This window comes from Narcine bancroftii, chromosome 13, assembly GCF_036971445.1.
Source record: "Narcine bancroftii isolate sNarBan1 chromosome 13, sNarBan1.hap1, whole genome shotgun sequence".
NCBI classification, from domain to species: domain Eukaryota; kingdom Metazoa; phylum Chordata; class Chondrichthyes; order Torpediniformes; family Narcinidae; genus Narcine; species Narcine bancroftii.
Window position 1 is genome coordinate 68,612,907 of NC_091481.1, and position 24,082 is coordinate 68,636,988.

General features: G+C 43.1%; 2 protein-coding genes across 3 annotated transcripts in view; both read right to left on the minus strand.

The window, feature by feature from the left end:
- Positions 1-982: 982 nt before the first annotated feature.
- Positions 983-16,883, minus strand: c13h22orf23 (chromosome 13 C22orf23 homolog). 2 transcript variants are annotated; one of them, XM_069908356.1, is made up of 6 exons: positions 16,675-16,881; positions 13,544-13,606; positions 9,937-10,116; positions 8,269-8,400; positions 6,838-6,938; positions 983-1,125 (listed from the first exon to the last, which is right to left on the minus strand). In XM_069908356.1, the coding sequence occupies exons 1-6, from the start codon at positions 16,814-16,816 to the stop codon at positions 1,027-1,029; spliced, it is 717 nt and encodes a 238-aa protein (XP_069764457.1). In that variant the 5' UTR covers positions 16,817-16,881; the 3' UTR covers positions 983-1,026. The 2 variants fall into 2 exon arrangements, with proteins under 2 accessions (XP_069764457.1, XP_069764458.1); XM_069908357.1 differs by lacking the exon at positions 9,937-10,116 and having other exon boundaries at positions 16,675-16,883.
- A 700-nt stretch (positions 16,884-17,583) lies between these two features.
- The window catches only part of micall1a (MICAL-like 1a), an 84,048-nt gene continuing 77,549 nt past the window's right edge, over positions 17,584-24,082 (minus strand). Inside the window, exons 13-16 of the mRNA XM_069908354.1 lie at positions 23,550-23,623; positions 23,348-23,462; positions 21,880-21,926; positions 17,584-19,917 (exon numbers count right to left, since the gene is read on the minus strand). Coding sequence (XP_069764455.1) covers positions 19,793-19,917; positions 21,880-21,926; positions 23,348-23,462; positions 23,550-23,623 — 361 coding nt within the window. The 3' untranslated portion in view covers positions 17,584-19,792. The remainder of the gene's footprint in view (positions 19,918-21,879; positions 21,927-23,347; positions 23,463-23,549; positions 23,624-24,082) is intronic.

A 24,082-nucleotide genomic window follows, 5' to 3' on the forward strand; every position in this document is an offset into this window, starting at 1 on the left:
AGTTTTAGTTTCTTCTGCACTTCTACCGACTACATTAAAAAAAACTTTTAAAAATATTTGTTACACGAGGTGAAAAGAAACCAGGCTTTTACTTAAATGTGCTGTAGCCCCTGGGGGACTATAGAGAATGGCTGGGTTAGAGGATCATGTGCCAAAGGCAGGCGACTGGGACTAGCTCAGGTCACTATCTTGGTCAGTGTGGATGATTTGGGCCTGTTTCTGTTGTGTAGCTCTGTGACTAGTCTGGAAGGTGGTAACCAGAGTACTGTCTCAAGGGTTAATTATTGCCCCTCAACAATTTATTACCTGTATTAATGACTGGGAGGAAGAGGCAGAAAGGTGTCCAGGTTTGCTGAAGGCACGTAAATCAGGAGAGCATGTCAGGACAAGGTCTCGCCACGTGAAGAATGGATTGCTTAGGAAATGGAGTTTAATGTGGGAAGTGTGAGATCATATTCTTCAGGACGGGACATCAAATGGAGAGAGACTGAGGGATCGAGGGATCCTGTACCTAAATCACAAAAGGTTAGCCCACAGGAGCAACAATTGGAAAAATGGCCTTTACTGTGAGAAGTTTAGGGTCTAGAAATAGCACATTGAGGAAAGTGACCTTGAATTTAAAGATTTTGGGTTGGAATTCGGCTGGAGAGCCAGAGTGGAGCAGCCCTTAAATCTGGGCTGAGAGAAGTAAAGATCTTGTCCGAGGCTGTGAGGCTGAGTTTAATGAAGTGGATTACTCCCTCCTACTGAGGTTGCAGTGCAGAGGTTGATCCAGGGATGGTCTCTGGTGACTGATGAGAGTCAGTGGTCGCAGCTTTTTATTGTATTACCTGGAATCAAGAAACTACAGAAAACTCCTCAATGTTCATTGTTATTTAACTTTTTGCCTCTTATTTTACATATCATTTGAAAGGAAAAAAAAGGAATTTCCCCCCTCCCCATAGAGACTCTGCAATTGCTTTTATTAAATGAGTCTTTGGCGTGATGTTTCATTCCTCAGACTTTATTTTGCTGTCAGGTAGAAAACTATGAGCAAGTCGATTTTCTCTTCCTCTCATCCATCTCCACTTTCTGCCTCAATTCACTGCTCCTCCTCTTGTCGATCTCCTCCATCTCCCTGATTTTCTGTAGCAGACACACAAGTTATTAGTAAAGAGCTGGCTGTGATGTGGGATTATCAGTTGACAAGATCTCCCCAACTGTTAACAACGCACTACACCGGTTAATACAGTAAGTGCTTTCTTATTCTTATTTGAATTATTAATAGCGTTCAGGACTGAGCATGTGGCATTTTTTACAAATGGATGGAGAGAGGGAAACTAGAGAATGTGAAGCCATCAGGTGGGAATAAGAGGGATCGAGGATTTTCCACGAGGAATGAGGGGATGGGAGATTTTTTTAAATTTAGACATCCAGCACAGTAACAGGCCCTTCCAGCCCACAAGCCCGTGCTCCCCATAAGTCTCCGGGTCCTGACAGGATTTTCCCCAGGACCTTGAGGGAAGTCAGGGAGGAAACAGCAGAGGCTCTGACAGTGATTTTTCGACAGTCACTGAAGGAAGGTGTGGTGCCATGGGATTGGCATGTCGCAAACATGGTTCCTCTGTTTAAAAAGGACTCCAGGTATAGGCCAATAAGTTTAACGTCAGTGGTTGGAAAAACTAATGGAAAGTATTCTTAGAGATAATATGTATAAGTATCTAGAGGGGCACCCAACATGGGTTTGTCAGGGAAAGGTCATGTTTGACAAATCTTGTTGAATTTTTTAAGGAGGTGACTAGGGAGGTTGATGAGGGTAAAGCAGTAGATGTATATATATATATATATATATATATATATATGGATTTCAGTAAGGCCTTCGGTAAGGTGCCACGTGGAAGGTTGGTAAGGAAGTTTCAGGCGCTAGGTAGTAATATTGAGATAGTCAGATGGGTTCAACGGTGGTTAGAAGATAGGCGCCAGAGAGTCATGGTGGATAATGGTCAGGATGGAGGCTGTTGACAAGCAGTATGCCTCAGGGATCGGTGTTGGGTCCCTTGTTGTTTGTCATTTACATTAATGATTTGGATGATGGAGTGGTAAGTTGTGTGAGTAAATATATGGACGATACAAAAATAGGGGGAGTAATATATATAGTGAAGATGGTTTACGTGGACTGCAGAAGGATTTGGACTGCTTAGATGAGTGGGCTGATAGATGGCGGGTGGAGTTTAATATCGAAGTGTGAGGTGCTTCATTTTGGGAAGAATAATCAAAACGACATATGCAGTGAAGGGGAGAGCGTTGAGGAATGCAGAGCAACAGAGAGATCTTGGAATAACGGTTCATCGTTCTTTGAAGGTGGAGACTCATGTAGATAGGGTGGTGAAGGAGGCTTTTGGTATGCTGGCCTATATAAATCAAAGCATAGAATATAGGAGCTGTGAGATGACATTGAGACTGTTCAAGGCATTGGTGAGGCCAAATTTGGAATACTGTATGCAGTTCTGGTCCCCAAATTATAGGAAGGATGGAAGTGTAGAAGAGAAGATTTACTAAAATGTTGTCTGGATTGCAGTATCTAGAATACAAAGAAAGATTGAGTAGACTGGGTCTTTATTCATTGGAGCGAGAAGGTTGAGGGGGGATTCGATAGAGGTATATAAAATTATGAGGGGGATTGGAATGAGGGGTCATAAGGATTAGGGGGGAAAAAGTTTAGAAGTAACATGAGAGGAAACTTCTTCACTCAGAGAGTGGTGGCTGAGTGGTATGACCTTCCAGAAGAGGTGGTTGCAGCAGGGTCAATTTTGTAATTTAAGTAGAAGTTGGATGAGTACGTGGATGTGAGGGGTTTGGAGGGTTATGGACTGGGAGCGGGAAGGTGGGTCTAGTGGAGTTCTCTTAAATTGGTGCAGACTAGAGGAGCTGATATGCCCTGTTTCCGTACTGTAGTTGAAATATGGTTTACAACCCCTGTAAGATTTGGAAACTGGAGCGCCTGTAGGAAACCCACTGTCAGGGGAGAATGTACAAACAAGCAGTACCGTCTTTTACAGTTGGTGTTAGAGAGCTCTGTAGTGAACAAAAAGAGGGGGATTATAGAAAGGGGTGTCCTGCACTGAGGGATGGTTGTAGCCAATGAGATAATGCAAGTCACATGCATTGACACTGACGATGGAGCATTCCATTCACCCAGGGAGGAAATCAGAGCTCGGACCTTGTGTATAAATGCACTGTCCCACTGATCTTGAACAAGGCATTGACCTGAACAATTACAATTGGCATAAAAAGCTACTCTTCTTCATCCTCCACCACATCCACTCTTTCAGACAGTGATTCTTGGCTGCCTTCAGTTCTGACAGCAACCTACTCTTCTGCTGTCAATCCTACCCATCTCTGACCCTTCCCTTTAATCTCAGAACCTTCTTCCCCCACCACCACATTATCCCTCTTGAGCCCATTCTGGTCCAAGCTCCTACCCTTTGATGGTGAGCAGTCAATCCTCAGCAGAGGCCTCACCTTTCCCCACACCTCAGCAAGTTTGGGGCCAATCGTATATCAAGTTCTTCATCAGTTGCCTCTGTGGCTACTCCTCCTCCCCCAATTACCATTTTCTCATCTGCAACATTTTTCCTCTTAGACACCCCCTTTTAACATTTTACTCTCTGACTTTTCATTTCCGGTTGTGACATCAACCGCTTTAAATTTTCCTCTCACCTACTTCAACCTCACCCCCCTGAACATACAGCTCTCCACTCACTCTGGACAAATCCCCCAAACAAGGGCAGTCCTGGAGCTTGTAGAAGCTCGACATCAGCTCTTGGAGAAGTCTTCAAACCTCCCTCTGGACCAAAGTGGAAAAGTTTTGGGAAGATCTAAATCAGGTATTAAATAAAATCACAAAAAGCAATATTCCAAAAAATCCAGAGATCTTTCTTCTAAGTAATATAAGTCAAGAATTAAGCCTCAAACTGGATGAAGCACCAAAAAGATTTATTATGATAGCCTTAGCTGCAACAAAAAAATGTATAATGCCAACCTGGAAATCAGAAGAGAGCCTGAGAGTTCAGCAATGGTACATAGAAATGAATAAGTGTATTCCATTGGAAAAAATAACATATAATTTAAAAAATAAAGTCACATTATTTGAACAAATTTGGGAACCGTACATGGAACACAACAGAGAGGGCTTACCGCGGATCTCCACCCCCTAAAATAGAAAAAATGAGAAGACGACAAAATGACCTGACCCAGTGTGGAACAGTAGATGACACAATCTTCTTGTTTATTTTCATTGTGTGACGACATTGTTTAATGGGTTTATTGTATTATATATGTTGAACGTTTAATGGGTTTGGAGGGAGGGGGGAGAAAATGACACTGTGTATATTCAAGAGGGAAATGTTTCTGTGTATTTTGGTTAATATAGTGTGAAAAATTAAAAAAAAAATTTAAAAACCTCTCCGGACCAAGACCGCACCATCATCAGACCACAGTCTTCCAGACTATCCCAGGTCTCTGCAATTCAGGAGATCACTCCTCCATAGTCTCCATACTGATTGCTTCCATCTCCTACCCAAGTTACTTGACTACAGTGCACCTTTTCAGCAGTCTGTTTCAAACTGGTGACTTTGATTGAGTAAGAGGATGGCATTGCTGGTGTGCAACTTCTCTTAGACTTTGGTGAACAGCTTGATCCAAAACTTTCTGTTGAAAAGACACATTCACCTCGATCTGGATTCAAACATGGAGCTGACCAGAAGACATAGGAGCAGAAAAAGCTATTCAGCCCATCGAATCTGCCCTGCCATTTAATCATCATCTTATCCATTTTCTCACTCAGCCCCATTTGCCTGGCCTTCTCCCCTAACCTTTGATGCCCTGGCTAATTAAGAACATCAATCTCTCCCTTTAAACCACCCAATGATCCGGCCTCCACAACTGCCTGTGGCAACAAATTTCACAGATTCACCACCCTCTGGCAGAAGAAATCCCCATGGATCTCTTCTAAGTGGACAATCCTGAGGTCACACCCTCTTGTCCTAAAAACAACCTTTCTATATCTACTCTGTCCATGCCTTTCATTATTCAAAATATTTCATTCTCCTAAATTCCAATGAGTACAGGCCAGGAACCGTCAAATGGTCCTCATATGATGACCATTTCAACCTCAGAATCATCCTTGTGAATCTCCACTGAACTCGATCCAACATCAGCACATTTTCTCTTCTTCAATGAGCTTAAAATTCCTCACATTCCTCCAAGTGAAGGTTTCACCAGTGCCTTGTACTGAAAATCCTCAACATCTCATCCCTGGTCCTGTTTTCTACTCCTCTTGAAACAAATACCAGCATTGCATTTGCCTTCTTCACCACTTCTCAACGGTCTCAGTTTACCTTCAAGCCGCCCTGCACGAGGACTCCCAGGCCTTTTCAATTTTCAATTTTCTCCCCATGTAGAAAATCTGCCCATTTATTTCTTTCTACCAAACTGCATGACCATACACTTACCAATACTGTATTTTGTTAGCTACTTCTCTGCCTATTCTCCTAATCTAAGTCCTCCTGCAGCCTCCCTGTTTCCTCCACCTACCTTCGTATCATCTGCAAACTTGGCCACGAAGCCACTCATTCCACAATCCAAATCATTAATATGCAACACAAAAAGAATCGGTCCCAATATCGACCCCGGTGGAAGATCACTAGCAACTGGCAGCCAACCCTCCCTGTATTCCAACTCTCTGCTTCCTGCCAATCAGCCAATGCTCTACCCGCGCTAGTATGGGTCCTGTTATATCACGGGCTCTTACCTTGTTATGTTGCCTCATGGGCAGCACCTTGTCAAAGGCCAGAACATCCAAACACACAATGTCCACTGCATCTCCTTTATCAAGCCTGTTTGTCACTTCAAAGATTTCCAATAGGTTTGTCAAGCAAGATTTTCTCTTAAGGCAGTGGCTCTCAATTTTTATCTTTCCACTCACATACCACCTTAAGTCTCTCTTCTCTCTTCTTTGGCTTGGCTTCGCGGACGAAGATTTATGGAGGGGTAAATGTCCACGTCAGCTGCAGGCTCGTTTGTGGCATCCTATAACATAGGTGCTCTATGGTTAGTAAGGGAATACTTAAGGTGGTTTGAGAGTGGGGGGGAATAAAAGGGTTGAGCACCACTGCCTTAAGGAACCATGCTAGCTTTGGCCTTGTCATGTGCCTCCAAGTTCTCCTTTGGAGATGGAGAGAGGTCAACAACTTAATTAAGACAGAGATTAATTAGTCTACTTTTTTCCTGTTGCTCTGTGGCTGGCTCCACCACGGACTCAGTTCAGCTCTCCCTCTGCCCAGGGAAAGAAAACAACTTTGATGAAAAATTGAACAGGTCCAGCTTTGTCACAATCAACGTGTACATTCTGTCCTTGGTCTGGCGAGAAACCAAACACAGTAGGAGGTTTCTCCACAGTTGTAGCTATGTTTAAGTAGACTATAGGTGCAGTGGACGGAAATTTTGGGATTACACTATATACTTGTGTAATCGTTGAATCTTTTGGACCAATTTTTTGGGTCAAATATGGTGGGGTCGACTTTACATGGGTCATACTTTTGACCATGGTAAGTACCTGTGTCTTTCCGGGAACTCGGGTGGCCAGGTCCAGGTGGTGAGTCCATATTTGGCATCAGAAGCTTGGATGGGCGGGCAGCCAGGGTCTAGGAGAGTATCCGTAACCAGGGCATCGGGAGCTCTGATGGGCGGGTGGCCAGAGCCCAAAAAAAAGGTGGGGGGGGGTTGACTTTTACACGTTATCGACGATTACACGAGTACATACAGTACTTGTGCATTGCAAGGTTCACCCCACATTACCTGGGAAATTTCGGTGTGAATGATTCCACGGAATTTCTTCCCTCGGCCAAGAGATTCCATTTGCTCCAGGAACTGCTGTCTCTCTTCAATCTCATTGCACACTGAGCAGGCAGGCAAAGAAAGGCACAAATGTTAGAGCTACCTCGTTACTGCCAATCCCCGTCATTTTCTCATATCACTCAGTACTGTACTTCCATCACCCACCCAGAAACCACGTCATCCCACTATTCTACCCTGGCCAGCCCAGCTCACAGCTTCCACATCTTGACCATCTGCTCCTACCCTCAGGTGGCCCAACCACCACCCTCACAGCTTGTGCCTGCCTCACTGCATACCCCCACTCTAACAGCTACACCACTACCCTTTAGCATGTCTTCCTCACCCTCACTCCATGCCTGCCACAGAACATTCTCTCCAGCTTCATTCCCACCCACAGACATGGCATGCATCCCTCCCTCAGCAAGGTATAGCAGTATAGTCATGTAACAGATACTGCAGCTGCCTCAGAGTTCTACGGACCTGGGTTTCACCTGGACCTCAGATGCTGTCTCATTGATTGTGTAGGCCTTCCTTGAGTGCTCCTGTTTCTTCCCACATCCTAAAGACATGGTCGAAGGTTAATTGGCCACGGTTTAAGGGAAACGGTAAGAGAATCACTAGGGACTTGATGGGCACCTGAGAGAGAATGTCGAAAGGAGAAGGGACCTATTTCAGAGCTGGAAGAGATAAGCTGTGCAGCTATGGAGATGATGGGAGCACAGGAGACAGAGACGTCAGAGGAGTGGGATCCATGGACACTCAGTGCCTCTGGAGAGGGGCATCAGACTATTGGTGCCTCTTGGCAAAAGTAAACACATTCTGCACTGCATCACATCCTCAAGAAGGGTTGCCAGAACTTGGGGACCTGAGCTGCAGGGAGAGATTGAGTGGATGAAAGCTTTATTCCTTTCAGCGCAGGAGGTGATATAAGAGGTGTACAAATAAGGAATAGATTGGTTGAATGCACAGAGCAGGCAAATTGGTAACCAGAGGACATAGGTTTAAGGGGAGGGAAGAGATTCAAATGGAACCTGAAGGGCAACTTTTTAAAAAAAAAACACAGGGTGGTGGGTGCATTGAACAGGCTGTTGGAGGAGGTGGACAGAAACATGGGTAGGGTGGATTTAGAGGGGTATGGGCCAAACTCAGGTGGGACATTTTGGTCAGCCTGAGTAAGTTGGGCTGAAGGGCCTGCTTCCACACTCTATTACTGCTATCCAGGGACTACAGCTACCAAGTAGGAGCAAGCTGAGTGAACATGAGAAACAGATCCTGGACCAGGAACAGGACTAACAATAAAGCTATGAACAGGGCCAGGTTCCAGATCAACATTGTGTAGTACTTGTTTAGGGTACTCCAGCTGGGTGGGGTGCATGTGGAAGAAGTACTTACACTCATCAAATCGGTCAATTTGCAGCTTGTTTCTTTCCTCCTCCTTGGGCTTCTGTTTCTTGTCTGGTGTAGGACCATCCTTCCCAGTTGCCATGATATTTTGCAGGCGATGCTTTTCTCTCTCCAAGTTTCCTGAAGTGTAAACCATTCATGTGATCAAAGCGAATAAGTGAGGAGTAAAGGAGGAAGGGTAATTCAGAAGTTTGCAGGTGACAAGGTGGTTGACAGAGGATCATTAAGAGGAAGATATTGATCAGTTGGGGAGATGGAAGTTAGTTTCAGTCAGTGGGAAGTAATGCAATTTGGGAGGACTATTAGGGGCATACACAGTGAATGGTGTGTAATAGAGAACTGAGGAACAGAAGAATGTCAGAATGCAAGTCCAAACAGCACAGGTAGATAAAGTGAAGAAGGCATGTTGGACACACCTTCATTAGCCAAGGCACTGAGTACAGGAGCTGGGAGGCAATGGTATAATTTCATAAATTATTGTTAAGTCACATCTGCCTTACTTTAAATGGTTTTAGTCTCCATGCTACAGGAAGGATGTGAATGAATTGGAAGGGGTGCTGAGGAGATTCACTAGAATATTAACAATGGGATCAATTATGAGGAGAGACGAGGCTGGGCTTGTTTCGGCAGAGGAGCCTGAGGGACCTAGTAAAGTAGTGGGAAATATTTTCTTAGAGCAGAAATGCCCAGAGGTCAAAGACATGGAAATTTCACAAAGAATACCCGCGGAGTCATGGTCAAACTTTGGATTCCACGGCTGTGAGGCAGCAGATTGACAAGATGCCTCACTACGATCCCCTTTACATTGCCTCAATTCATGCTGCCTTTCTTTATGGATTGGGTTTCCCATCCTGTCATTCAAATCATTTATAAATCAATGAAATAACATGCACTGGTTCATTTAGCCCCGTTCTTAACTTCTACCGTTCAGCTGATTTCTGAACTAAGCCACAGATTTATCCTCGACTAACATTAATTTTAAACTTGTATACTTTCCCAATCACCGATATGAGCTAACAGATCTACAGTAAAAATGGTAATCAATGCACCAAAATTCTTACTTGTTGCAGTCAAACAGGTACTTTATTTCGTATGCATTAAATTCCCATATGAAAAGAGGCAATATAAAAGCTAGATAGAAAATAAATATTCACAGTCACAGTGAAAAGTGGTAGAGCAGTAAGGTCTTTTGGTGGTCCCGGAATAGTTTATGACTAGGGTAATACGCGGAGGATCAGGAGCCTGATAACTGTTGGAAAGAGGTGAAAGAGGTGCTGGAATTCAGGTATCTGCACCTTCTGCCCGAAGGTGGCAGTGAGAAGAGATTGTGACCAGGGTGATGGGATCCTTTACGACGTTGGCTGCCTTAGGTGTCTGTGAATATGGGAGGTCAGAGCCTGTGATGGAATTGGTTATGTTTGCTACCTCATGCAGGCTCTTGCTTTCCTGGGCAGTTGAATTACCAAACCAGGCTGTGATACTTGCCACAGTGTACCTTTAGAAGTTAGAAAGTATTTGATGACTTGCCAAATTTCCTCCAGCATATTAGAAAGTAGAGGCATTCTTCATGGTTGCCTCAATGTTAGTTCAGAACAAATTTTATTGTGCAGAGGGTTGACAGGACTGTAATTACATTGGATGTATCTCATCACCTACTTGTTGGTCGAGGCCGGAATCTTTCCCGTTGGTATGCATTACCAGCACGGCAGCTTTCTGCAGGACGTAGTTGTGGCTTGGAGGAGAACTGTACTCGGGTAGATGGGTCTGGTGGAGGTGGAGTGGCAACTGAAACCTGGGTTGATGTGGGATTGCAACTCAAAGGAAAAGAATCACCCTCTACAAAACAGGAAAAAGACAATAAACACAACCGAAACTTCCAATAAATAAGAGAAAGGCAAAGTAAAAGAGCATTTCTATACATCGGAAAGACCGGATGCATACTGGGAGATTGTTTTGCTGAGCGCCTCCTCTCCTCCACAAGGACAGCGACCTCTCACGCTGACATGTGTGCCCATGGCCTTATGTACTGTCCCACCCTGACCAACAACGCCTTATTTTATGTCTGGGCACCTTCCAGCCAGATGGCATGAACATTGACTTCACTGCTTCCATTAAACCTGCTTGCCTTTTCTTCCCCTCCCCCATTTCCTACCTTTCCAGTTCTTTCACCTACAAAGCTTTGCTCTCCCCCCCTCCCCCTCAGTGCTGCTGTCCCCTCCCTCCCTTCTCCACCTATCATCTCCTGCCCTGCCACCCCCTTTCCCCCTCCCACTATTTTATTCTGAAGCTCACTGGCATTTTCTCATACTTTGATGAAGGGCTCAAGCCCGAAATGTCAGTTATGATTTATTTCTTGTGCCTTTGCTACATAAAGGACACTGTTTGACCTGCTGAGTCTCTCCAGGATTGTGTGTTTTTACAGGAGACCATTTGGCCCATAATTCCTTTGCCTGCTACTTGGAAGGGCTTACTTGTTAGTCAGATGTACCAGTTTTCTTCAACCACCTGTAAAATTTCATTTTGTACGTTGACAGATCCCAATGATAGAAGTAAAACACAAAAGTCTGCAGACCCTGTGGTTGAAGTAAAAACACAAAGCTGGAGAAACTCAGCAGGTCAAACCGTGTCCTTTCTAGAACAAAGATTAAAAAATACAGAACCAACATTTCAGACAAGCTATAAGAGAAATTCTCAGCTTAGTCTATAGGCTTAATGTATAGGATTAGTCTATAGCTTAGTCTATAGGCTTAGTCTAGCTTAGTCTATAGGCTTAGTCTATAGGCTTAGTCTATAGTTTAGTCTATATGCTTAGTCTATAGCTGAGTCTATAGGCTTAGTCTATAGTTTAGTCTATAGCTGAGTCTATAGGCTTAGTCTATAGTTTAGTCTATATGCTTAGTCTATAGCTGAGTCTATAGGCTTAGTCTATAGGCTTAGTCTATAGTTTAGTCTATATGCTTAGTCTATAGCTGAGTCTATAGGCTTAGTCTATAGGCTTAGTCTATAGTTTAGTCTATAGTTTAGTCTATATGCTTAGTCTATAGCTGAGTCTATAGGCTTAGTCTATAGTTTAGTCTATATGCTTAGTCTATAGCTGAGTCTATAGGCTTAGTCTATAGCTGAGTCTATAGGCTTAGTCTATAGTTTAGTCTATATGCTTAGTCTATAGCTGAGTATATAGGCTTAGTCTATAGGCAGTCTATATGCTTAGTCTATAGCTGAGTCTATAGGCTTAGTCTATAGTTTAGTCTATAGCTGAGTCTATATGCTTAGTCTATAGGCTTAGTCTATATTCGAAATAGTCTCTATTTCCTCTCCTAAAACTCTATAAGATTTTGCACGTCCTCTTAAGTTCCTTTGCTCTGAGCATTATCAATTAGTTTCTCAATGTTCTCTGCTTGGATATCATTTCTCTGTTTTCTCAGTGATCCTTGCTGTTCTTCCCAACGTCTAGTGTCCAGAGTTGGAGGATTCACACTCTTTTTTTGAGTTGTCCATACATCTTCATTTAAAAGGAGCACGGATTGCCTTTCAAATATTTCCTTGTGCATAACAATTTCTGCACCACCTCTTACATTCGCTTTAAAGATGCACCAATCAGTTTTTATTGGTTACACCATTCTTCTAAAAAGAGCTGAAGAAACATGTCAGGTCATGCAGCATCCATAGCCCTTCCTGTGGATGTTGCATGACCTGCTCAGTTTCTCCAGCACTTTTGTTGATTGCACGAGACCCCAGTATCTGCAGACCTAGCAAACTGTGAAACTGTAAACTCATAAACCGCAGAGAGCTCTGTTTCTAATTCTGACCACTGGAGGGCACTCCTTGACATCCTTCCATCTTGTGTGAAAAACATTTGCAGCTTATTTAATTCAAGTGGGCAAGAGTTAGTGTCAAAAGCATTTTTAAACTTCACATAGCTTCCAAATCTCGTCAAGCTGTTTCCTTCAAGCTTTTAAGTCATGGCAGGCGAACTTAGATCCATGTCGTGTTCCTCCTGCAGAACATGGGAACTCAGGGATACTTCTGGCGTCCGTGATGACTAGATGCAGGAGGTGTATCCCGCTGCAGCTACTGACAGACCACATGACAGCACTGGAGCTGCTCAGGGATTCACCTCGGAGCATCCACAATGCTGAGAACATTGTGGATAACACATACAGTGAGTCGGTGACACCACAGATTAAAAGATGAGGGAAAGATAGAAAATAAGACCGTCAGACAGAAGAGCAGAAATAAGGTCAGATTTCAGATTTATCCAGAGGACATACATCACATCACATACAACCCTGAGATTCTTTTTCCTGTGGGTGTGGACTTTGAAGAATGACCACTTATTGGTAGTGTAGAAAAACTACTCAATGTGTATGTAAACAAATGCAAACACATGTAAATGAGCCCCTGATTGAGTTTGTTGTTGAGGAGTCTGATGGTGAAGGGGTAGTAACTGTTCCTGAACCTGGTGGTGCGAGTCTTGTGGCACCTCGACCGACTCAGCCCATTGAGTCTGTCCCCACCATTTAATCATGACCCATTTTCCCACCTAGCCCCTTTGCCCAGCCTTCTCTCCATAACCTTTAGTGCCCTGGGTAATCAAGAAGCGATTAATCTCTGCCTGAAACATATCCAATGACCTTCACAAAGGTTTGTGGCAGATTTACCACGCTGCTCTAAGCAAGAGCCCTTCGATCCTGAAAATAAGTGACCAACAGAGAGAGCAATGGCAAGGTGGCAGTGCCTGAGTTCCCTGTGGTTGACTCCCTCCACATACTTATACCACTTTAGATTGTGTTGGAGATGGGTCCTCGGAAGAAGACAGCAGTAGAGCAGATCATGGGTGGCTCTGCTGCACTGGAGGGCAAGAGAAAGAGTGGTAGAGCACTCCGTGGTAAGGTGAATAGACAGGTGCTTCTGCAGCCCCACACAGAATGTCTGGATGGTGTGCTGGCCTCCCAAGTGCAAGGGTCGGGGATATCTCTGAGTGGCTGGAGGGGATTCAGAAAGGGCAGATGAACAGCCAGTGTCGTGATGCATATAGGTGCCAACTATACAGGTAAAAGGGAAGAATTAAACAGATTTTGTACATTGAATCAGCATCAAAAGATTTCTAGTGGATGGTTTAATAAAGAATAAATTTCCATCGTCTCCCCTGCTGTACAAAACACAGATGCATTGGTTGATAATAGCTTATAAAATACCCCTAGTACGTGATAATTTGGTTAGTGCAAAACTCAGAGTGACAGACATGTGTGAACATACTCACCCTGCAGCATTCGATTAAGCTGCCTCTGTTGGAACAGGCTCAATTTGGATTCCTTCATCATCACTGTATAAAGAGACAAGGAGGTATCAGGCAGTAAGAGCAGAAATAGCAAGGGTACAAGATGGATCTGTGAGACCAGGCTGTTTGTTTGTGCTTTTTTTTCTTTGGCCGCACTGGTAACACATTCTGCCATTGTATGTTGGCATGGTTAGTGCAACACTGCTACAGCTCCAGCGCTGTATGTCAAGAGTTTGTATGTTTTCCCCATGTCTACGTGGATTTTCTCCAGGTGCTCCGGTTTCCTTTAAAATGTACAGCGGTTGTAGACCAATTAGGTGTAGTTGGGTGGCGCGGGCTGAAAGGGCCTGTTACCGTGCTGTTTGTTGACATCTAAGATTCACCTCTCTCTCCCCTGTCTATCTCCCCCTCTCCCTGGCTCTGAAACAATCTTTGTGTGCACATTACAAAGGTAGAATTGAAGCAACTTTAATACTTTGCATCTGTTCTGCTTCTTTTCGAGTATTCTGTGCCCCACTCTGTCCATAAACCAGTAAAATCCCTCAATTACTGTCTGAATTTATTCACAGAAACAGCTTCCACCACATTTTTAAAAAAAATGATCTTTTATTTAGTACTTCATCGTTAACCATGGTAGTAATATATACAAATATTCAGAATTAAAATATACACAGTGACATTTTCATTTTTACCCCCCTTCCCCCCATAACTTAAAGCAAGAAAGGAAGAAGAAATAAACAATAGAACACAAAAGAGAATAAAAAGAAAAGAAAAAGAAATTGTGTTGTCCAATATTTCATATTTAAGTATTTTCGTACTTTTATCTTATCGTGTCAAGAGATGGAGGTCTGAAATTGGTCGTTTCTAATCTACTCTATGTATGGTTCCCAAATTTGTTCAAATAAAGCACATTTGTCTTTTAGATTGTTGGTAATTTCTTTCTAATGGAATACACTTTTTAATTTCTATGCACCATTGTTGAATTTTTAAGGTTGCTTCCATTTTCCAAGTTATCATTGTACAATTTTTTGCTGCTACAAGCGTAATCATAATAAATCTTTTTTGAGCCCTGTCTAATTTTAGTCTTAATTCTTTATCTTTTATGTTCTTTAACAGAAAGATTTTTGGGTCATTTGATAGCCTATTTTTTGTAATTCTACTTAATATTAGGTTTAAATCCTCCCAAATAATTTTTACTTTTGTACATCTCCAAATTGTGTGTATTGTGGTTCCAATTTCTTGTTTACAATGGAAGAATTTGTCCAATATTGTTGGATTCCATTCCTCTAACTTTTCAGGTGTAATATATAGTCTATGTAGCCAATTGTATTGTACCATATGAAACCGAGTATTTATTGTATTAATCATGGTACATGCACATAATTCCTTCCATGTTTCATTCTCTATTTAACATTTAAATCTTTTTCCCCACCTTATTTGGGTTTCATCATTTTCCTTGTATTGCAATTTGGTATACATGTTTGTAATAAATTTTTTTTACTATTCAGTGTCGGTAATTAAGTATTCATAGCAGCTACACTCAGGTAATCTTAGACTAGTTCTCAACTTTTCTTTTAAATAAGTTTTCAACTGATAGTATGAAAATATTGTACCATGTGATAGTCCATTTTTATTTTTTAACTGTTCAATGTCAATAAATTATTTCCCAAAAAGCAATCTTTTATTCTTTTAATTCCTTTTCTTGCCCATTCCTTAAAAAATAAGTTGTCTATTGTAAAAGGAATTAATGGGTTTAGCGTTAGTAACATTTTTGGTATTTGATAATTTATCATCTTTCATTCCAGATGTAATACCAGATGGATCTCTTCCATATTTTTAGTATATAATGTAGCATTGGTAGATTGTTGTGTTGAACCAGTTTCTCATCCCATTTATATTCAGGGACCTTTTCTCCTCATTTATATCATTCTATCTCGAGGTCTTTCTCCCATCTGATAAAAATCTGATAGATATCTTAACTGTGCTGTAATAGTTTTTGAAAGTTGGTAACTGCAATCCTCCTTGTTTATATTCCCATGTTAATTTTTCCAAAGCCACTCTTGATATCTTACCCTTACATAAAAAGTTTCTTATTAATTTATTTAATTTCATTAAAAAATTCCCCAGTCAAGGGAATTGGTAGTGTTTGGAACAGATATTGTTGCCGTGGAAATACATTCATTTTGATGCAGTTTACTCTCTCTATTAAAGTTAGTGATAGATCTTTGCCTTCCAATTTTTCTCTTAACTCATTCATCTCCATTTCCACGCCTGTTACTCTGTCTTCTACTTCATCACTTCGCTTTCTCATTTCTGCCATAGCATTCTCCATTCTTTTTATTTTTATATCTGCCTCTTGTATACTTTTTTTAAAATAGTACTGGACTCAGTCATTTTTGTTTCCATTAGAATCTATATTTGACAGTCAAAGTATTCCTTATCTACCATCTGTATTGGTGATGTATCTTCTCCTTTGTTACATAAAGGCACTGTTTGTCCTGCTGAGTTTCTCCAGCATTTGTGTGCTTTTTCACGTAACCACAGTATCAACAGAATCCTGTGTTTTACCCCTAATTTATAGTAATTTTGTACCTGTAATGCACAATACTTCTGCCGCAAAAAATAAATTTGTGACACATTTAAGACAATAAACCTGATTTTGATGCTTCCACATTGATCAGCCCTCATTCCTCACCCTCAGGCCCTCCTCCACACCCTCAGCTCCCTTCCCCTCCGCATCCTCAGTCCCCTGCTCCTCACCCTCACTTTCCTTGCCCTTCACCACCCTTATCCCTACTCGCCCCAGCCTCTGTCACCCCTTCTCACTCTCAGTCACCCTTCCCCTCACCTTCAGCCCCCCTTGCCCCTCAACCTCACCGCTAGCCCCATCCCATAATCCTCAGCCCCCCTTGCCCCTCAACCTCACCGTTAGCCCTATCCTATCATCCTCAGTCCTCCACCCCCTTCCCTCAGCCCCCCTTGCCCCTCAACCTCACCGCTAGCCCCATCCCATCATCCTCAGCCCCCCTTGCTCCTCAACCTCACCGCTAGCCCCATCCCATCATCCTCAGTCCTCCACCCCCTTCCCCTCAGCCCCACTCCCTTCTCCTCACCCCTCAGCGTGTCCACGGTCTCTTGGCTGTAGGCGGTCCCGGGACTGCTCCAGAACCCGCGGCCTGCTTGCCCGTTCCCCCGTCCCAGCTGCACCGCCATCTCGCTCGCTGCCCCGGCCGGGACCTTCCGCTCCTCACACATTTGCCGGCCGGGCCCCGAGACGCCAGGCCCGTTGTCACGGCAACGCGCCCTCTTCACTCCCAGCAGGCGCTAATTACGTCACCACGTCCAGTGCGTGGAGCGGAGCCACTCTGTGCGGGCAATGGCGGGGATGCGTGTGGCTGCTGCTTTGCACGGAGCGTCGGTCCTCCGATGCCGGGCCGGGACCGGGCCGGGAGCAAATCCTGGTCCCTGAATCTCGTGGCTTGGATACGGGATTGATGGTCCATCGGGCCTTCATCTTGTTAATGTAGTGGTGCGGGAGACACAGCGCTGCCCCGCAGGGTCCAACCTCCCAGTCTTGATATGGGCGGCTCCGTCAAGGCCTAGTGAAAGGAGCTGACGATGCGGGTGAGTAAAATCCTGCAACCGCGGATACCGGTGCTGGGGAGAACACTTTCCTCTATTGAAAAGGAGACGACGCCCCTCCAGGTCGATGACCACACCGGTGGACCGAAGTGGGGCTCAGCAGCCGAGGGACCCACACAGGGTGCGGGCGACTTGCGGTCCGGGCTGCTGGAGAACGGCTCCTGGGAACCTGGGCTCGGAGCTGGGATTCGAGGACAAGAAGGGGGCCCAAAGGACCCCATGACCTGCCTGAACTACTGAAATATCATTGACATTTATTATCGTTCTGTACTGGGGTAATTTCACGAAAAGCAGTGCAGTTGATGCCTATTACCTGTCAACTGCAAGAATTTTGGCAGATATGTACATGGCGATTATGTATGCCAATAAACTCACTATCATTTGGATAACCTTCCATTTTAATAGTCCCAATTTTGTTAGCAGAATAATATAACTTTAGAAACAGTGTTTCAATAAATAGTATATACAAATAGGCAAGATAAAGTAAAAGCCAAAGAAAAGATATGGATCAGTACAGTTGGCGCAACAGTTGGAGGCTCCGGTTTCCTCCCACTGTTCAAAACATACCATGGGGTGTAAATTGGGAGGCACGGACTCATGAACCGAAATGGGTGCTCTTATGTCTAAATTTTAAAATGAAATGACTGAACCTCAAAGGCAATACCATAACTGAATGACCAATGTGAAGACCAATACCCTCAGTTACAATAAGTACAATAAAGATTTTAAACAGAAGATCGAACAATAAATTGAATTAAGGCTTTTGTTTTGGCAGCTGTTCCTGTTTGTTAAGTGGAGATATAATTATTGCTAAGAGCTGACAAAACGTCAACAATTATGTTAATCAGGACCAGAGTGCAAATACCAAGACTCAGTCCTACGTTTAGACCAATCGAAATATATATTGCCATCATTCAATTTACAGAGGATTAACTTTCAAAATCAAATTTAAAAGTTCCTTAACAAGTTTGGATCACATGAGAATTCCAAACTGAAACCGATTCTTGCTGGGACAAATTCACCCAAAAAAGATCTTACACAAGAGAGAACTGCAAGTACAGGGTCAGACTGGTCCTGGCTTGCTGAATCAGGGCCAGAGTTATGCTGCTTGGCAATGCAGCATATTATAACACACTGAGCAGGGCTAAAGCACATGGAGATTGTCTGGAGATGGACTCAAATGGGGATAACTAAATTTTAGTTTGAAGCTCATTGTAAATTACCCTGCTGAGGAATATCAAAAGCATAATGAATGCTGAGACACCACTGGTCAATTAAAAGTGTAATATTAATAGAAAAAGCTTCACTGTGACTTTCACTATGTATTGGCTGTCCTTTGTGTGATTTGTATACACAAGAAATGTGCACAAGAGCTCACAATTTATGCGTGCACAAACACATTCTGTTAGTTTTCAAAAATTTGTCTTATGTGACAGTAGCGTCAGAATCCTCTTATTCATCACCGTCTTTCAGAGCAAAGTGAAATGCATTACACGTGGCATAGAAATTAGAATATTTCAAAAGATGGAAGTAAAACTGATCTTACTCTGGCAAGTCTCAGCTGTGATGTTTTCAGGCTGAAGGTCTGCAGCTTCTTGCTGTGTTGAGATTCACTGGAGAACTACTGACAGATTAAAAAATGGTATTGAGGGGCCCAGTCTTATTACAGCAAAGCCCCTGGTATCCGCATCAGGGTGATTGGTAAATGCCAGATAAGTGAATTTTCCAGTTGCTTGAGATTATGTGATTGGCAAACTGTCCACTAGGGGGCACGAATTTTAAACTTTTGTGTTTTTTTAACCTATTGATGCGATTTTTTTGCCGGTTGCTTGAATATCGGGAATTTTACTGTATATTCTTCAGGCTTTCTACAAATAATCTGGACACATTATTTTGAGTGAACAACACCTCCAGATTATTTGTTGGAAGCAAATATACTCCCACACACTGCATCTTCACACCAAGCCACGCAAGGTTCTGCCTTTAATACGGCAGAGGAGTTGTTATAATCTAACGTTTGAATCACTGGTGTAATACACTGCATCCTAGGACAGTGGAGGACCCTTGGCAAAGATTTCAGTGACAGTTGGCGACAGATTCAAGGCCAGAAAAATGGCTCACAAAATAAGCAGCATCTACACCTTAAAAGCATGCAGAACTTGAAATCATTTGTGGGACAAGCCTTCACGTGCCGTGCTGAACCACAGCAAGGCATATCTGCCCCAGAGGAATGGGTGACAACCAGCCCCGAGCTAAAACAAGACCTCAGCAAACGAGCGCTGAGCTGTGAAACCTTGCACAACACCGCACGCTGGAAATGAGACAACTTTAGCAGATGATTGGAATGTCTCATTGGGAAGATCAAACAGCACTAGGCAAAAACAATACAATGACTGTAGTGGCTTCTATTGCACAACTAATAAGGATATTTGAGAGGCAACCTCAGTCAGCATATGAAGGAGCTGTCAAATATCAAGAATGAAACTTCCATGAATCAATCTTCAGACATTGCAGAGTGGAACTGATCCTGACATGATCAGCTGTGCCAGCCAGTGCCACCCCAGCAGTTCACCATTCAGCGCCCTGACATCACAAATTCTTCTCCTTGCCATTTTTTGCCTTTCCCTCTGGTTTGTTGCTAAGAAACTTCAGCATCTTGCTTGCTTTGAATTTTGCCTTCTTTTTCATTTCACTGTTGGGATCTTTGTGGAACTCTGTTTAAAAAAGAAACACCCATGGTTAGTGATTATATTTCTACGAAATACAAATGGTTCAGAGACTGAAGGTGCCAGGCCCTGGTCCACAGGGTGAGGGGGGGCCCTGGCCCACGGGGGTCACAGCACTTCAGCCCACAGAGTCAAGGGCCTGCAGTTCCTCCAGCAGATTTTTTAAATATAAATCCCAGGGCTTGATGAGGGAAATGCAGCCCAGGCTCCAGTCTGAGGCAAGGAAGGAGATTGTTGCAGCCTTGACGGAGAAATTTAAATCTTCACTGGCTGCAGGTAAGGTACCAGATGAACAGGAGTTGGTTAATGTGGTATCTTTATTTAAGAAGAGAATCAGCGATGAGCTAGCTAATTACAGGCTCGTTAGCCAAAGTTAGTCAGTAGTAAGCAAGTTATTGGAAAAAATTCTGAGGAACAATGTTAATTTATAAATTTAGACATACAGCAGAGAAACAGGCCCTTTCAGCCCACGCTGCCCAATTATTCCCAAATGACCTACAAACTCATTACAGACAGTGCAGGTTTTGAACCTTGGTCCCAACTGCTGGCACTGTAATAGCATTACGCTAACTGTGCTGCCCTACACTTGGACAGGCAGAGTTGATCAGCGATTGTTTTTGTTGGTGGGAGGTCTTCTCAAACTTTTATTTGAAGAGACAACTAAAAAAAAAATTGATGAGGGCATTGAAGTTGATATGTTTGGCATGACTTCAGTCAAGTTCCATGTGGAAGGCTGGTCCAAAGGATTAGAGCTAAAGGCAAATTGGTCCCAAGAATGACTGGTCAAAAATATGGGAAAAGTTATGCTCCGGAACTATGAGAAATACAATAAACACGAGGTTATGCATGATACAATATAATTGGTTACACAAGCTATATATCACACCCCAAAAGTTAAATAAATGGGATCCAACATTATCAGATAGATGTTTTCGCTGTAAGAAGGAAATGGGAACAACAGTACATGCAATTTGGGCAAGTGAGAAAGTGAAAAAGTTTTGGGAAGATCTAAATCAAGTATTAAATAAAATCACAAAAAGCAACATACCAAAAAATCCAGAGATCTTTCTTTTAAGTAATATAAGAAGTAAAGAATTGGGCCTCAAACTGGATGAAGCGCAAAAAAGATTTATTATGATAGCCTTAGCTGTATAATGTCAACTTGGAAATCAGAAGAGAGCCTGAGAATACAGCAATGGTACATAGAAATGAATAAATGTATTCCATTGGAAAAAATAACATAATTAAAAAAATAAAGTCACATTATTTGAACAAATTTGGGAACCGTACATGGAACACAACAGAGAGGGCTTACCACGGACCTCCACCCCCTAAAATGATAGAATGAGAAGAAGACGAAATGAACTGACCCGGTGTGTAAAAGTAGATGACACAATCTTCTTGTTTATTTTCATTGTGTGACGACATTGTTTAATGGGTTTGTTGTTTTGTACATGTTGAACGTTTAATGGGTTTGGAGGGGGGTGGGAAGGAGGGAGGGAAGGGTGAGGGAAAAAAATGCCACTGTGTATATTCAAGAGGGAAATGTTTGTGTGTATTTTGAATAATATGGTTCATAGTGTGAAAAATTTAAAAAAAAAGACTGGTCAAGAGATTTGGGGGGGGAGCGGTGTGGTGATGTTGGAGGGTCGCATTTATGATTGGAGGCAATGTACACAGGCTTGGTGTTGTGGAAGTAAAACACAAAAGTCTGTGGATGTTGAGTTTCTCCAGCATTTTTGCACAAATTCCAATCAACATCAAGAGATGCGATGATATAAAGATACCCCAGGATGTGGACATCACAAGGAGGAAAAGGATCGAAGAACCATTCCCTGCACAGACAAACCACCGGGCAGTTATTCTGTGCTCATTCTTAGAGGGCGAAAGAAGCAGATAAAAACATCAATTGAAATGTTCAAAGAGATCAAATACAAATAAAAATCATACCTTTGTTTTTAATCATGGTCTCCAGCATCTTGTCCTCCTCTTCCTCTCTGTAAGACAAATGTGAGAATTGACTTTCCACCTCCCGTTCAGATGTACTGGTCTCAAAATGCATCTCACTATCTGCTGACTGTCCCTCAACATCTTTGTGCTCCATGATTCTGTCTCATCATGAATCATAGAACATTACAGCACAGAAACAGGCCCTTCTAGCCAAACTATTATATTGCCTCATCCCACTGACCTGCACCCAGTCCATAGCCCTCGTATCTCTCCCATCCATGTGCATGTCCAAATTCTTCATAAATGTTAAAATCGAGTTCTCATTCAGCTGGAACTTTGCTCCACACTCCCACCACTCTCTGTGTGAAGTTCCCCTTCATGTTTCTCCTAAACTTTTCCCCTTTTACCTTTAACCCATGTCCTCTGGTTTGTATCTCACCGACTGTCAGTGGAAAAAGCCTATCTACATTTAATTAGTACCTGACTGCCCTGTGTGCATCATGTCCAGGAAGTTTGTATCCCGACATCCTGTGCTTTTCACCAAGTGGACATCTATTCCACTATGGCCTGTTAGGAACAGGAAGCTTCTACTCCACTGCATTGTTGCCCATCACTCCTACAGATAATTGTACACTGCTATTCTCTAACTGACATGAAATGTATCCTTTTCCATCATATCCAGACCAAATACCTGTGACCAACAATCGTCCCTATATCATCCGGACCAAACCTGTATTAAGTATCTCCAAAAGGTAGTGGACACAGTCCAGGATATCACGGGCAAAACCCTCCTCACAATTGAGCACATCTACAGTGAGTGCTGCCGTCGGAGAGCAGCAGCGATCATCAAGGATCCTCTCCACCCAGCGCACACTCTGTTCTCGCTGCTACCATCAGGATAGAGGTATCGGTGCCACAAGACTCACACCACCAGGTTCAGGAACAGCTGCTTCCCCCTCCACCATCAGTACGACAAACTCAATCAGATACTCATTTAAGGACCCTTATTTGTGCACTTCATTGATTTTCTTTTTGCACAGGCAGTTTGTTACATTCATTATCTGTTTACAGTTCTTTGTTGCTTGCATCTTTACACTGTATACAGTTTATTTTTTGCACCACCAATAAGTAGAAATTCTTCCGCACCCACAGGGAAAAAGAATCTCAGGGTTGTATGTGATGTCATGTATGTACTCTGAGAATCTATCTGAAATTTTTGGGCAATAAAAATTCCCCACAATACAATGCCCAACTATGCCAGGAAATAAACCACCCCATCTACCCATAGAGGCAAAGGTATAATTGTTCCCAGCTCATGCTGAGACTAAGACATCCCACTAGCCTTTGCCTGCCAGACACAATGGGGCCATAAACCCATGACTCTGTGGGGGTATCTCAGAGATGAGGTTTGTGCCCCACCATGCTGTGTTCTCCCCCACCCCATAGCCTCATTTATTCTTTGGATTACCGCTGTCTGTCTTCATCCAAGCTGTTGATGATGGCGTTTCTCTGCTCAATCACTGTAATCAACTCCTGCATCAGTTCTTGCTCTCGTGTGCGATCTTCGTCTGTCCAGTCTTTCTCTGCGGAGATAATTACCACAGCGATCAGTCTCAGGAATCTCGCTGTGTGGTAATAAAGCGATGGTTCATCAGGTAGCACACACCAACCTGGTTTATTGAGAAGACAGCGCAGTTCGTACTCCACATCCGCCTGCCGCTCCTCCAGATTTTGCTGCTTAAAGCTGTGGATAAAGACGAGAATCGGATCACTCTCAATGTTAGACTGAGGGACACCAAGAGAGAATGGCTCACAACAATTTCTCCTTGTGACATCAAAAGAAAGCTCTGGTCAATCATCCACTGCTCAGTCAGGCGACTGGGAGAGTATGAGGCAAAGGGGTTAGAGAGGATGCTGGGGGTGAAGTGGGAAGGGGCAGGGAGAGCAGAGAGGAACAATTAAAAGGAAGGAAAGGAGAAAGATGAAGCAGGAGAAGGGAAGCAGGAAATGTTCGGAAAGAGTTCTGCTGGGTCGAAGGACCAGAACCACCACTTAGACAAATCTAAATCTTAATCTCCTCACTTGACACAACAGCCACTGCACTTCCTGAGAAGAGTGAAGTGGCCACCATCCTGTCCACTTTCTACAGGAGCTCTTATCAAGAATGTCCCAGTGTGGTAAGGTTGCTGTAGTGAATCGGATC

Bases quoted from the DNA above. Each gene is read 5' to 3' on its own strand.
- c13h22orf23 (XM_069908356.1), bottom strand. From the start codon at position 16,816: ATGTGTGAGGAGCGGAAGGTCCCGGCCGGGGCAGCGAGCGAGATGGCG. The intron at 13,607-16,674 runs GTGAGGAGAAGG...CTCTTTATACAG, and splicing joins GACCGTGGACACGCTGAGGG to TGATGATGAAGGAATCCAAA. The intron at 10,117-13,543 runs GTGAGTATGTTC...CCTGTTTTGTAG, and splicing joins GCTTAATCGAATGCTGCAGG to AGGGTGATTCTTTTCCTTTG.